The sequence below is a fragment of the Saccopteryx bilineata genome, chromosome 5 (genome assembly GCF_036850765.1).
Source record: "Saccopteryx bilineata isolate mSacBil1 chromosome 5, mSacBil1_pri_phased_curated, whole genome shotgun sequence".
Lineage (NCBI taxonomy): Eukaryota > Metazoa > Chordata > Mammalia > Chiroptera > Emballonuridae > Saccopteryx > Saccopteryx bilineata.
In genome coordinates, this window is record NC_089494.1 from 211735270 (window position 1) to 211751607 (window position 16338).

Sequence of the window (16338 nt, forward strand, 5' to 3'; positions counted from 1 at the left end):
TGATCCAGATAAATGGCTTTCACGACAGAACAGCATTATGAAAATGGGGTTAACTGTGCCAATTTTAATTGGAACATAGGTTCAACATGGGTGTAATGCAGGAGACCAAGACCCTGCAGGTTCACACTGGATGTGGTCAGACCAAGGAACAGGTACGGAGCCGGAGGGCAGTGTGTCATTCCTGCTTATGTAGTCTGGCAGGGTGGGTGAGAAACCATGCAGGGGGTGGAGCTGTTCTTTCTCACAGTGGTGGGGGAGAAGGAACAGAGAGGAATGAACAGGGGGGAACCACTAGCAGGGAGAAATCAGAAGACTAGCATTCATTTAAAAACAGGTTCTGTGTTTAAAAGTCTGTCTGTCTGCCTTCCTGCTTCTCACTTCAGAAAAATAAAAAATTAAACAAGACACCTGGTGAAGGAAAGCTGAACTACCAGGAAGCACACTGCAGTTATCAAAACTACAGTGACTTAGGACACTGGGCAACTGTAAACACCTCCTCACAACACGCCTTTGTTCTCAGGTGTTCGCAGATGTGATTCCATTTGGAGCTCTCCTGACACAGCAGTGTATCTCTGGTTCCTGAAAACACGCTCAAGACAAATATGACAACCTCAGAAAACACGAGCCGTTCTCAGCCCCTGCACCTTCTCTGAGGAGTGGAGCGAGATGGCCAGTGGTCTGTATAATTTAGAAGCTCTGCTGGCTGAGCCCTGAAAATAGAAAAGGAGGCGCTACTGTATCTTCCTACCACTGTGAATATGAAATAGTTATTAATGCTAACGGAAGCTTTATGGGAACATTAGGATGGCAATCTTCAAAACAGTGAAAAGTCAGCTCAGCTGAATGTAGCCAGCTCGCTCCTGTATCACACACGCCACAGAAAAAGGTTAGGAGGTGCTCAATCACAAAAGTTTTCTCTCCAGATTTCACTGTAAGGCAGTCATGGCTTAGTAGTTTCAAACTTATACTTAATCTCAACAGTTTCATTCTCTTACTCTCGGACAAAACACTGAAGTCCAGGTCTATTTCTACAAAAGATCAAGAATTCAAAATTAAAAATCAAGGCAGCCAAGGATATTTAAAGATAATAGGCAAAAGATAGTGCTAAAAATGATTACAATGCACTTTAGAGATCGACTTTAGGCCAAATTCTACCAGAAGATCTATGGATACATTCTTAGAAAAGCTAGCTACATAATGAGTATCAAGGAAGTGACAACCAGAAAAGAAGTTATAAGGTTATGTGATTCCTATGTTTCTCCAGGAGACAGGGTAAGGTATCTCTACAGCTACGACCTCCGCTGCAGTCTAGGGACTGCGATTCCACCTAGGTTTGGTCGTGTAATTGTGAACTGCTATTGCACTATTGATAAACCCAGGAGGGAAAATGTCAAGCCCTTTTAAAGACGTTGTACTGCCGGAGCACAGCACTTCCACCAGAGAGCCAGGAAGTGACACGGTGAGAAAGATTTCCTTATCCTCCCAGCCGATTCCGTACTCACATGAAAATGAGAACTAAGCCCATTACATCTGATACAACACCCATCCCACTCGCACATTTTTAATAGAAAAGGAATAAAAAGAGAGAAAAAAACTAAGCTAGATCATTAGGAAAGATAACTGGATAATGAAGAAAAGAATCTTCCAGAGCAACAAAAGAGATTATTTATGTAGGTTCACAAGTAGATGAGCTCCAGATGTATTCTTTTTAATATACTTCTCCCCCAGGTGTTTTTCTGCTTAAGAACTATAACATCCATGTTGGAATATTGTTGAAGCACTGAATCACCTACACTTTGGCTATGCTCTTCTTCTGCTTTTCACTATTTTAAGCTATTTCTCAACAAGGCAGCCGCCACTGAAATCATCAGTCCATAGACTTGGCAGAGAAAAAGAACAGTCCCGGATTTGTTTCTTCTGTTTTCCCAAAACAGAATCTCATGAAAAATATGCCCTCGAATTTTGTCACTAGGTAGCTGACAGAAAGAGAAATCGTGCTTGTATTCCTAACTCTGAACATTAAAGCCATTTCTTCTGCTACTGAGAAGTTAGATAGCTCCAGGAAGTCAAGAGGCACCCTCACAACTGTTCAACTTGTATCCAGGCAGAATAATCAGTCAATCAGAGACTTTAGTTCCCATCGGGTGGAAGTTTTTGGGGCCAACTTGGAAAAGCATACAGAACAACTTTGACTTTACTGCCAAGATCATTTCCAGGACATTGGCTAATTAATTATAAAAGCTTTTTCAAAACAAATTTGAGCCTGGCAACATTTTTCCCCCTTTCCAAACAGAGAAAAAAACAGGTTAAAAAAATAAAAGCCCAGGTTTATTGTGGGTTTTTTGTTTTATTTTGTTTTTGCCAAAGCTTCATCTTCTCTGCAAGCCCGTTTTCTTCTTGTCACCCTTTGTACTTGAAGTTACTAAAATATGTAGTAGGTATGAAAACTGAAACTATTTGTTTGAATTCCTACTCGTCTTTTGGTTGTAGATGAGATTGTGGGTCAGTTACAAAGCTTCTCTTCAAATTTTTTCCTGGGAAGCAAAGACCTGAGATTTCTTCTCTTTGGGGGAATGAAGAACTCATTGCATTCACTGTAGCTGTTATATTAGATAAATGGAGATGGATAGTTGTTCTTTTAATGATATACTCATCCACCTCATTTTTCAAACAAAATGAACAAAACTCCTGAATTAAATCTCCCTGGTTTCATGTTACCATGAATCTTGATAAATATGAGATGTTAGTGACAGGCATCAAAGATTCTGGTTTTAAGAAACACATCACACAGGTTTTATAGCAAAATCAACACCCCAGAATGCTAGTGTTGAGCCTATTTCTTCTAATAGAAAATCTTGTGTAAGATGCATTTGAAGCCATTGAATTTCTTCTGCATATGCCCATATATGAAGAAACCCAAGCAGGTAAGAAATTTTTCAGCCTGACCTGTGGTGGCGCAGTGGATAAAGCGTCGACCTGAAACGCTGAGGTCGCCGGTTCAAAACCCTGGGCTTGCCTGGTCAAGGCACATATGGAAGTTGATGCTTCCTGCTCCTCCCTTCCCCTTCTCTCTCTCTCTCACTCTCTCTCACTCACTCTCTCTCCTCTCTAAAAATTAATAAAAGAAATATTTTAAAAAAAAAAGAAATATTTCTCCATCAGTATTTATTGACAAATTCATGACAAAAGAAGAACTGTGCCTATTAAAAGAAGCCTTCCTCAAAGAGTCTGTCAACCAGATATTCTTAACTCTGCCTTATCCAGAATCAAGACCCGCAGGGCAAACCTCATAATTAGAATGTTGCTTGATACCTTACAAAGGGGCTGGCATAGCATAATTGTTCAATCAATATTAGTTAAAGGGATGAATGAATGAATGAATGAATGAATGAATGGAGGTACTACCAGATCACAATCAGGAAGCTAGTCTGCTTCTGTTCCTCTCAATTTCCCCAGGGAATCAGAAATAGCTTTAGGGCTTCTCCACTTTTACTGCCATATGGTTATGAATGAAATTCAAAGTCAAAAGCCAGAACAAGTTGGTGCTATTTGAATTCATACCCGATACACTTGTAAAAAGAAGACAACCACGTACAATCCCATGTAAAAAATGTGGCTCTCTGTTGGTTTGCCATATTTTCATTTTTTTCTTTCCAAGTCAAAGGCCTTTGAAAGTCTGCAATGTAAACCATGGCTCTTGAGCCCCTAAAGCCCATATTTAACCAAGTACTTTTCTAGGGAGCATTCCTTGGGTGGTCTTTCCTGAGATTTCCTATTGCTTCTGTAGTCAAAATCATTATTTAAAACAATGTATATACTTAATCTTTCTAAGCCTAAATTTCCTCATCCATATAATGGAACTAATCATTGTACTAACCTCATAAAGTCTTAGCTCAGGGCCTGGCCAATAATAAATGCTTAGTGAATGGTAACTATTATTATTTTATTAAAAAATGAGTGTTGCTTGATAAATACTGAACAGAACCGAGATGTGCAAAAAAGTATTGAGAGAAATTCTCAACAAGTCCCAGTGGACTGAGTTTTCCCTGTTCTGCTACTGGCAGGGACCTATCAATGTGTTCTATATTTAGTTATCTCTCTCCATGTTTCAAGAGGCCAGCAAGGGGAGGGGAGGAGAGGTACCCACATTAGCATTTGAAGGGGGAGCAGCTTGAGGAGTCCAGAATTAATCTCAATGTAAAGAGGGAGGGCAGTAGGACTGGTCAAATAAGAGTCCCTCTTCTAGGGAACAGAAATAAATGAAGATGAGAAAGATAACATCAGATTCCAGAGCATCCTAAAAGTCATATATATAGTTTTGAACTTAACCTCCTAGGAAGCCATTGCAAGCTTCGAATCCAGGGGAGAAATGAGAGGGCAATATTTTACCAGGTGCATTAGATTGGGAGAAAACAGAGACCCAAAATTAGAGCCAAAGGCACTCCTAGCAATCCATCCTGAGATGCTAACGGCCCTGTGCGGGTGCTGCTGGTGAGGTGGAGAAAGAAGCAGGGTCCAAGAGCTACTTCACGGGACAGAAGATTAATTTTCTCTTTCCTGAACTCTTCACAAGTGCTGCCAGTTGAAGAAGAGCATCATCATAGAGAAGTCCACACTGCCCCAGAAATACATACTTCAGATTTCTCTATCCAGGTAGAATTTTCACCCACTTAGTCCAAACAACTAGTTTTAGTTTCTAATGTAAATGCAAAATTACACCTAGTCACCACTTTATATAATTCAACCAGATGTTTGCCCCACTGGGAAAATGGCCCAGTTTCCACCCACTTTTTTTTTTTTAAGAAAGAAAATTGAGATTCAAACCCTAATTGCTCTTCATTTCAAACAGACAAGTACTCAGCTGAGAAAACTATCTTTGCCAAAGGTACACCCAACAGTTAACCATTGCCAGAAATTTTTATCCCTTCTTTTATCAGTGATAAAATATTTTATTTAATACTCGCAATAACCCTGAAGTAGGGATTATTATTATCATTTTAAAACTGACACAATTATAGTTATAAGATTAAATTGCCCCCAAAAAAATACACCTGCAAAGACTGAAGTGAAGACTCTAATTTTTGTGTTCTGAACTTTAAAACCTTTCATGTACTGCTTCCTCTTCCTTCAGAAAACCCATCTATCCATATGGGTTCATTTTAAGTCAGGGAACAATCATTTCTAATCTTTTCCTGGCATCTTCTTGATGTACACTGAATCTTACATTTCAAAGAAGTAAGAATTCTTTGCTTACCTGGTCCTTCTCCGGTTTATCAGAAATATCATTAAGACTGGAGGAAGTCAGATTCCTAGGGGTCATGGCTGGACTACCTGGAAAAACAAAAGTAAATCCTAATTAAAGACTTCTTTTCAAAAACACAGAGACACTGGTTGTCTCTCCTGTTGACACTAGGAGGTGATGATGGGCATGGTGACGGTGCTTTAGCGACACCCAGGCTGGAGCACAAGCATGGAGAGGTGCACAGTGTGAAAATCCAAAACAACATGCTGTAGTCTTACTACCAGTCTCTATTTTACGATAAGTTAAACTCTGAAAGGAACAGTCAAAAACAATAAGCACAAAAATAAATTTACTTCTAGTTCAGTTTGTTTTTTGTCACAGTCCTTTTACACACACTCTGACCTACATGGTGCCCTTTCCTTCTCCTCTCCCCCCCCCTGCAAAGACAGGCTCTTCCCCGTGACAGCAGTGCTGGCCTCAGAATGCAGGTTTAGGGGTCCCCACTCCACCCCCCCGGGGCCTCTGCATTTCTTCCTAGGACACCCCTCATTCCAACCAACCCCAAAAGCCATTCTTTTCTAGCTGACAGTTTAATCGAGAATATTTCTTCTTCGTGGGCTTCAGTCTAGAATCCCCTTTTGCTTCAGAATAGTGTTATCACAGGTTCCCCTTACTTCCTGCATCCCCGTGTGCCAGACTAAGATAAGTGCATCCCTTCTTCCGCCTTAACATGCCAAACGTCTTATTCAAGCACTCCTGGTTTCACCAGGAGTACTTCATGGGAACCACACTCTCTGGCAATACAGCAGCCTTGGGTAAAAGACACTGGCAATCCAGTCAATGACTTTAAACACCATTATACAAGAAGAGAGAGGAAGGAGATCTACTTATAGAAGAGTGAGAGACCATTTTCAAGTCAACTGTGTTAATCTACAGAATACTGAACTTGCATTCTGCAGCTGGACTTGAAACGTCTGGCTTACTAAGCAAAAGAGTAACTTTTCCAAGCCAGGGTGCTTGACCCAACCTCTGCAAGGTGCTGAGTAATGCATTCATCCTTAATCCTCAGTGATCTGACTCAGCCTGGTTTTTACACCGAGAGGACAAGGGTTGGGAAGAAAAGCATAGATATTTAAACACAGCTTTATATTTGCTTCCAAATAATTCTTTAGAGTACAAACTTTAATTCCTCCACACTGAAACTTCAACACACAATTCTACAAAAGACTACCATCTACTCCTAATAATTTAGTGCCTATATATCAGCTTCTCTTTAAATAACATTATTGTCTTTAACTACCAGGTCAAAAAAAATCACAATTTTCTCAGGCTGGCAAGACAGGGCATTTTCCACTCCACTACATTTCATTCAGTAAGCATGTCCTAGATCTCTCAAACCTTTTACCTGGTGGGATATTTTATTCTAGGAAAATCTGAGCACAGAGCATTTTTCAAAGGAAAGTAACATCTGAAAAAATGCTTTATGAGCAAAATTAAAAGCACCTGTTCGAAGTCCACATTTTCTTTTTTGAACTGCACACCAGGTTTCTAGTGTCCACTGAACACAAACAATACCAGGTACAAACGTAAGTGCCCCAAAATGTTGCTGGGTTTGAGACTACCGGGAAATAAAGAGAAGGCATAATTTTCCACTTGGCATTAAAAAACAAAACCAGTAATTTGAACTAAAAGGGTGAAAATTCTACCTAAGTAAAAAAATCTAAGCTGTATATTCCTAAGACAATGAAGCCTTAGCAATACTAATTATGAGTTAAAAGTAGCTTAGGTAAACGAATAGATGAGACTAATCTCTAATTATAAGGCAATTGTATTAATATTAAGTGGAAGTACCAGAATAAATTGAAAGCAGTCTTTCATTAAGTAATAGGAATTTCCTGGGCAATATCCTAAACTCACTGATTTGCTTTGGAAACTCTTGATAAATACTGCAACAGAACATTTCAATTCAAGAACAGCCCTAACTGCTACAAAATCCAAATAGGTAGAAGCCAAATGGATAAGGTTTTCATTATAATGATAATCTTGATTGATGGTGCAACTTTTCCAAGAACGCTCCTATACTGTCTCATCATTTCTCTCATTTCTGAAAGGCAGTTACAGTATGCTATCTATATTTGTAATAGACGGGGCAAGAGAGAGGCCCAGGTCCAAAGAAGAGGTTGGAACCAGATGGGGAAGAGGAGGCCAGTATTAAGAAATAGTCAAATCTATTGTTATCTTCTACTCAGCAACAAATGTAATGTTAATACAAGTAGTATTTAGAAGTAGCATTAGTAATATTCACTAATGTTTAACTGGGCAACACACTGGAAGAATTTTGAAGTCAACACTTCTAGATAAAACCTAAGCAATAGGACCAGCATTCTTCAGTCTTCCCACCTCCCTCCCTAGCACACTCCTCACCCCTGCAGTCTAACACAGGGGTCGGGAACCTATGGCTCGCAAGCCAGATGTGGCTCTTTTGATGGTTGCATCTAGCTCGTAGACAAATCTTTAATAAGAAAAAAATAACATTAAAAATATAAAACATTCTCACCTGACCAGGCAGTGGCACAGTGGATAGAGCGTCAAACTAGGATGCGGAAGGACCAAGGTTCAAGACCCCAAGGTCGGCAGCTTGAGTGAGGACTCATCTACTTTGAGCAAAGCTCACCAGCTTGGACCCAAGGTCGCTGGCTGGAGCAAGGGGTTACTCGGTCTGCTGAAGGCCCATGGTCAAGGCACATATGAGAAAGCAATCAATGAACAACTTAGGTGTTGCAATGAAAAACTGATGATTGATGCTTCTCATCTCTCTCTGTTCCTGTCTGTCTGTCCGTCCCTATCTATCCCTCTCTCTGACTCTCCGTCTCTATAAAAAAAAAATATATATATATATATATATATGCATATATAAAACATTCTCATGTATTACAATCCATTCATTTCCTACCGCTCATGTTCATGGTTGCAGGTGGCTGGAGCCAATCACAGCTGTCCTCCGGGACAACACCAACTTTTTATTGGATAATGTGTAATGTGCACAGGTCGTTGTATGGCTCTCACGGAATTACATTTTAAAATATGTGGCTTTCATGGCTCTCTCAGCCAAAAATGTTCCTGACCCCTGGTCTAACACCTTGAACCAGAGACAGGTGTTTCCCAGTACAGTGGTTCCTCAAGTGTGACCCTCCGACCAACAGCGTCAGCAGTCAGCAACACAGGAGCACTTATTAGAAATGCAATTCCTGGGACTCACCCCAGACCAACTATATCAAAACTCTGGATTTGGGGCTTAGTAATGTGGGTAGTAACAAACCTTGTAAGTGATTCTGAAACTTGCTAACATTTGAGAACTACTGCTTGAAATAAAACCAAGTATCTCTATTGGAGGGTGTTCCAGTCAGAATCTGAGTTGAAAGGTACTTCCACAAGTGGAAGTGGCCCGAGCAGTAGTTCTGATAACTTGCTCTCCTCCAGGCTACTGCTCAAACTATCATAGCTCAAGCAAATCACCAAATTAGCATCCTTGCCACAGAATCACACAAAAATGATCATCCTTGGCTGTTCCTCTAAATTCTCACCTACACTATCATTTAAATAACTTTGTTTTGGAAACTCACTGTTTAATCAGGCTTTTCCAGAAACATACCACCCAACTCAAAAAGACGACAAGAGCCAAAAGAGACTACAACTTATATCTGGGAATCAGAAATGTGTGTGTGGCATTTTAGCAAATTCAGAAGCTGTTACACAACAGGTCCCTAACAACAACATTCTGTTGTGGATATTTGCACCTGACATTCAGTAAGACGCACTGGCAGACTAAATCAGTGCTTTGTACTTAGAGTTTTGTCCTATAATGTAAACTCATTATGCTGCAATCCTGAGTAGAGGTAGTAGAGGAAAATGTAGCCTTGTACCCAAAAGGTGTGTGACAAGGATACCCTGGTGTGCTACTTGTGCGGATGGTGACACCTTCACTCAAAGCTGCCACTAGTAGGCCCTTTCCATCTACAGGGTAGGGCATACAAATGTCTTAAAACTATGTGTCCAAAGAAACTTGGGGTTTTTTTAAGCTTTGGTTTTTAAAACAGAAGAAAAAGAAGGACCAGCCTCATGTGCATAATTAGAATCAATTCCTATATCACTGTTTTCTTGCCACAAGAAAAAGAAAGCTTTGCAGAATCACATTTTCAAGCAGTTTCATACAATCAAAAACAATTTCATTTTCAAAGTATCCACTTGGCAGGTACATACTGTCTTCTATCAAAATTAATTGCATTCTGTACTAAGTTTGAAAATCATTTTATTGTTTAGCACACATGGAGCAATTCATAAAGTCCTCTGCAATTGTATCTATTAGATACAATAAAAAAGGGTGAGGAGAATGCACAGCATTGGAAGAGGATATTTACATGTGTACACATTAGATAAAATGTACATACTCCTACACGCACACAGGTATAGAGAACCCAGGGACCAACTATAACAAAGAACACAGGGGCTATGAGATAAACTGAATTTTTATTCATTCTTATTAATATTTAAACAATATTTTAGCATAAAAATGACTAAGGTAACTTCCATGTAATGGAAATTTACATGAATCTGGGCATCAATGTCAGGAAGTTCAGAGCCATGGGTATGATTTGAACTGCTTGGGACCACAAATCATATAATAAATGTTGTTTCAGAATAACAAATGCTAATGTGTTCTGTCCCCCACTGACTCACTGATATTCTTCCCCCTCTCCCTCTGTTGACAAAACAAATCTCTTAGGAAATATCTATATTTAAGATTAAGGATTGCCTGACCTGTGGTGGAGCAGTGGATAAAGCATCAACCTGGAATGCTGAGGTCACCAGTTCAAAACCCTGCACTTGTCTGGTCAAAGCACATATGGGAGTTAATGCTTCCTGCTCCTATCCCCTTTCTCTTTCTCTCTCTCTCTCTCTCTCTCTCTCTCTCTCTCCTCTCTGAAATGAATAAATTAAAAAAAATTTTTAAACATTAAGGGTCAATTAATCTTTTTGACTACTAGGTACTTTAACTTACATTATCTTAATCCTCGTATAAACACTTTGAGGTTAGTATTACTACCACTTTAACATAAACAACATAAACTTCAAGGAAGTTAAATTTATGATCACACAAGTAGTTAAAACATAATTTAAATCCAGATCTCTTAACAGCAATCCCACTGACTCTGAGAAATAAACTGGTCTATGTTATTTACATAAATAAACACATAAAGTTCATCACCTCTAATGAAGAGAAAATTTAAGGTATAACTACAAAGAATATAGTCTATTTCCATGGCAATTATGTGCAATATAATATTGCTAAAAATGTTTAAGGGAGAAATGTTCTTGGTTTCAATTTTGGCTGCTCGGGAAAATGAAATTTATATACATTTCTTTGCTTTTTGTTTTTTCATAAAGAAAGAAATGGGGGTGGGGATATTCAACTCAGCTACTCTGTTTGCCACTGAGATTAAAGAGGAACCGAAACCACAGCTCTGTCACAGAGAAGAAAGGATGCTAAAAGCAATAGCAATGTAATTATAAAAGCAGTAATGCCATATGCTTCTGACTATGCTAATTCATAGTCATAGCCAAGTGTTTGTAAAATTCCACAATGATCACATAGCCAATTCTTCATTATTTCCATGTCAGTTTTCCATATTTCAGGTTATTCCAGCTGCAATTTCTTCCCATTTCAACTGCTAATTAGGAATAGGAGGAGACAGGAGAATAAATCACAGTTTGACTGAGAAAGTCTAGAAGGAATGGCTAAAAGGTAAGTTTGTATTTTGTCAGACCAGTTTCCTAGTCTTCCATAGCAACAGAATTTCAAGAGCTCTCCCACCAAAACTAATAATAAAATAAGCATGTCATAAAAACTCCAACCCACTCTCATTTCCCACCTCCAAATAAAATAAAAAAATATTTAAAATGTAAATATTAGACTAAAGAAAGTTAAAAATATCAGAGGGAGCTCTTTGAAGAAGTTTCATAAGAAAAAATCATTTTGGATATTTTTGCTTATTTCAGTTGCAATTGTTATCTTTTGTTTAGAGTAATTTTGCTGGGTTTTTTTTAATGATTTCATATAATGCAAACTCCAAGGGTCCAGAGCCAAGGCCTTTGGTTTATCTTGTTCACAGTTATAGCCTCTGAGTTTGGCACTCATGGCACTTAATAAATATTTGTGAATGAATGAGTAATAACAACTGGGTATCATTTTACCTCCATTTTGAGGGATTACTATAAACACTACTGTTCAAAGCCCGTTTCCTATAGAGGGAGATGCTTGTGCACACTCCAAGAGCCTTCAGACTTGGAAAGCCTTAGAATAAATAAGGGAGAAGTCTGTCGCTGATCCAGAACTAACAGAAGGAGAAGACTGGCCAAAGTGGCTGACAGCCTGTCAGTCAGCAGTAGCACAGAGGTAAGGAACAGCAAAGGGCAGGAGGGCAGGACCCTGTAAAGGAAGAATCGGGAAGTGAGAAAGAGAAGAGAGATAAGCGAGGGTGTCAGTATTTCAGCAAAAGGAAAAGAAAGCCTTGGGTAGAAAAGTCTAGAAATAACCCAAGTAATGTGATCGGCTTAGAAAATGAAGTCAATTTGGAGAAAAGAAGAAGACATGAAAAGATCCAGATAACTATCAAAATATGTAAGCAGAGTTTGAGCCAAAAGCTAAAATTGTTCCTAATGAATGGGACAAAGATAATGAAGAAGACATCGTTCTAGAGAGAACTTGGAGTGTGCAGAGGCCAAACCACAACACAGTACCTATGCGATGAGTCCTCAGAGAGACTAGTCTTCTTTTTTTTTTTTTTAGTTAGAAAATTCAATTTAATGGGGTGACATTGATCAATAAGAGTACACAGGTTCCAGGTAAACATCTCTATGGCATTTGAACTGTTGATTGTGTTGTGTGCCCATCACCCAAAGTCAAATTATTTTCTGTCACCTTATATTTCTCCCTGTTTACTCCCCTCCCCTAACCCCCAAACCACCTTCCCCTGGTAACCACTTCACTTTTATCCATGTCCATGAGACTCAATTTTATATCCCACCTATGTGTGAACTCAAATAGCTCTTAGCTTTTTCTGATTTACTTATTTCACTCAGTATAATGTCCTATCTTTTCTTTTAAAGACTATTTTCTACTCTTTTGAGACCTCTGATGCCCAAGTGCCTCTTGATAATCTATCCAACCTCAACTACCTTGAACCAGTCTCTCCTGTTTTTAAGCTTTCTGGCTACTCGGTGGGCTTTACCTGAGACTCAATGTTAGGTCTTAGATACCTCAAGGTCAAAAATACAAGGCTCATCTCTTTTAATTCTTTTAAAATTTCAATCAGCAAAAGCAAATTGCTCAAATATGCAGACTCTCATTTTAATAATATTGTAGTGGGTATTTAATTTCTATTATACTTTAAAACAAATAATAGTTATTTGTAATTGAATTCATTGGGATGACATTGGCTAATAAAATTATACAGGTTTCAGGTACACAATTACACAACACATCCTCTGTACACTGCATTTTGTGCTCACCACCCCACATCCAGTCTCCATCTGTCACCACGTATCTCCTCTTTAATCTCCTCCACCTCTCCTCCCCATCTCCAACCCGAGCAATCGCCACCCTGCTGTCTATGTCCATGGTTTTTTCTCTTTTTCCCTTTTTTTAATCTTTCTACATTCCCTGCACCTAGGCCCCCCCAAAAGCTGTCAGCCTGCTCTCTATCTATGAGTCTGTTTCTGCAATAGATAACTTTTATTTTAAAAAGTATTTCATTCTCTTTCTGCACACAAGCACTTTAAAAAGACATTTTAAAATTTTCTACTCAACTGAAAAAAAAATATTTAGAGACAAACAAGGACTGGAAAACTTACTAAATAGGAAAGTCCCATAAAGTACTTCAAGGAATCTGGTCCTTGAGATTATGTATCATATTTGTGATCTTATAGTAGTTCTTTCTCTCTGCCTCTCTTTCTCTCTCCCACACACAAAACTACAAACAAAGGTTATTCTGTCCAAAGTATATAGGTGGAAGTCTATAAAATAATTTGTGGCCTTACATCACAAAAATAAAACAAGAAAACCATCAGCAAGCTTAGGCTAGGTAATGAAAAGATAAAAGTGGGGAAGACCAATGGCTGCTTACGACAGCAGTAAACAAACACTTCACTGCTTTATTTCCAAATAGGCACCAACCCAAATTCATTTGACTAAATGCTCCTAAGCCAAGTTAAGGAGGGATTTCATGGGTTCCTGCAGCCCTATCGTTCCAAGCACACGTAGCAATGTCCGATTTCATTAGTTGGGCCTACTCTCCTGTATCTATATGTGGACACCAAATCCAAGGTCCAGTAAAATGTTAATTCAGATTAATAAAGAAATTCTCTGAATTGATGAAGTGTCTAAATTTTAAATAATTATTGAAGGCTGCTAATTCAACTTAGTATATGACTTAGCAAATGAGTTTAGCCCTGTCCCTTCCTAGAGTTTTTTGAAATGATAAATTAAAAATACTGAAAACAAAACAAAAAAATGAAACCACATCAATAAAGAAAACCTGGTTGAAGATCAACAGAGACAAGAGATTTCAAAGCTTTTGGAAAAGAAGAGTAGATACAGTATTAGAACCTGACACTTTTTTTAAAGATTTTTAAAATTTTATAATTTATTGGTTTTAGAGAAACAGAGAGACAAAAGGGAGAGAGGGAGAGAGAAGCATTCATTTGTGTGCCACTACTGAGTTGGGCATTCACTAGTTACTTCCTGTATGTACGAGGATAGGGGATCGAACCTATAACCTTGGTGTTTCAGGAAGACGTTCTAAACGAGAGAGCTGACCTGATACTATTCACAGGATATAGAAATTGCAGTGTAAAACTTATGCAGAGAGGCAAATAGTAAAGAAAAAAGAGAGATCTTTCCTGCAAAACTCCAAAGAAGCTCCAACCTGGAAGAGGCTAGATATAATGGAGGCTGAAAGCCGTGAGTTTATGGAAATGCCATGCACAGAAGGTTTACACCACCCCAGTCGGTAGAGCACACAGCAGCCATTTACACCACAGGGCTGTTTGCTAAACAGGTGTTAGAAAAGACAGGGCTATCTAGTGCAGGTGTTTGTATTAAGAGCAACATCCTCTGAATTCTAGAATTTAGGGGACACCTCAGGATAACATCTTCTACTCACTCAAAAACAAATCCCCTTTTTAAAATACAAATAAACAATTGGAGATCATCAGATATTTGAGGAAGTCCAAGACTAAAACACACACTCAAACAAACCAAAAAACTCACACTATTTCAATTAAAAAAAATATCATTTTAAAAATTTAAATAAAAAGTCTTACTAGTCTGCAGAGAGATTTTTAAGAAGCTATTATATTCACAAAACAGACAGGATGTTATAAAAGCAGAACAAGAAAAATGTTTTAGAGTTATAATTAATTTTGAAGACTATATATGATGCAAAAAATAATATGAAACAATATAAAGTTTACAAAATAAAATCAAAAAAATATTCCCAAAAAAGAAATGGTAGATAGGGACCAATAGCCAAAAAATATGAAAGAAGTGATCAGAGAAACAGAGGTTTACTGGAGTCTGACTAAGCAGGAACATGAAATTGAAAAAGAGATTATTTAAGAAAATATACCAGAACTAAAGGACATGTTTTTTCAAATCACAAGGATCCCTAGGAAAAAAAATAAACCACACACAGACATGCACACACACAAATTCAGCTCTGTATGTAGATGAAATCATCAGATTTATATGGAACTATAAAAAACCCCGAATAGCCAAAGCAATCCTAAAGAAAAAGAATGAAGCTGGGGGCATTACAATACCTGACTTCAAACTATATTATAGGGCCACGACAATCAAAACAGCATGGTATTGGCAGAAAAATAGACACTCAGACCAATGGAACAGAATAGAAAGTCCAGAAATAAAACCACATATATATAGTCAAATAATTTTTGATAAAGGGGCCAACAACACACAATGGAGAAAAGAAAGCCTCTTCAATAAATGGTGCTGGGAAAACTGGAAAGCCACATGCAAAAGAATGAAACTCGACTACAGTCTCTCCCCCTGTACAAAAATTAACTCAAATGGATCAAAGATCTAAACATAAGACCTGAAACAAGTACATAGAAGAAGACATAGGTACTCAACTCATGGACCTGGGTTTTTTATTTTTTTTATTTTTTTTTATTTTTACAGAGGCAGAGATAGACAGGGACAGACAGACAGGAACGGAGAGAGATGAGAAGCATCAATCATCAGTTTCTCGTTGCGCGTTGCGACTTCTTAGTTGTTCATTGATTGCTTTCTCACATGTGCCTTGACCGCGGGCCTTCAGCAGACCGAGTAACCCCCTGCTGGAGCCAGCGACCTTGGGTCCAAGCTGGTGAGCTCTTTGCTCAAGCCATATGAGCCCGCGCTCAAGCTGGCCACCTCGGGGTCTCGAACCTGGGTCCTTCCGCATCCCAGTCCGACGCTCTATCCACTGCGCCACCACCTGGTCAGGCTGGACCTGGGTTTTAAAGAGCATTTTATGAATTTGACTCCAATGGCAAGAGAAGTGAAGGCAAAAATTAATGAATGGGACTACATCAGACTAAGAAGTTTTTGCTCAGCAAGAGAAACTGATAACAAAATAAACAGAAAGCCAACTAAATGGGAAATGATATTTTCAAACAACAGCTCAGATAAGGGCCTAATATCCAAAATTTACAAAGAACTCATAAAACTCAACAACAAACAAACAAACAATCCCATAAAAAAATGGGAAGAGGATATGAACAGACACTTCTCCCAGGAAGAAATACAAATGGCCAACAGATATATGAAAAGATGCTCAGCTTCTTTAGCTATTAGAGAAATGCAAATCAAAACGGCAATGAGATACCACCTCACACCTGTTCGATTAGCTATTATTAGCAAGACAGGTAATAGCAAATGTTGGAGAGGCTGTGGAGAAAAAGGAACCCTCATACACTGTTGGTGGGAATGTAAAGTAGTACAACCATTATGGAAGAAAGTATGGTGGTTCCTCAAA

At 38.6% G+C, this 16338-nt stretch overlaps 1 protein-coding gene across 5 annotated transcripts in view; it reads right to left on the reverse strand.

The window, feature by feature from the left end:
* The window catches only part of SLC4A4 (solute carrier family 4 member 4), a 432895-nt gene that overhangs the window by 140892 nt on the left and 275665 nt on the right, over positions 1 to 16338 (reverse strand). For all 5 annotated transcript variants that reach the window (XM_066280764.1, XM_066280763.1, XM_066280767.1 and 2 more), the window contains exon 7: positions 5255 to 5331. In XM_066280764.1, the coding sequence (XP_066136861.1) occupies positions 5255 to 5331 (77 nt within the window). The remainder of the gene's footprint in view (positions 1 to 5254; positions 5332 to 16338) is intronic.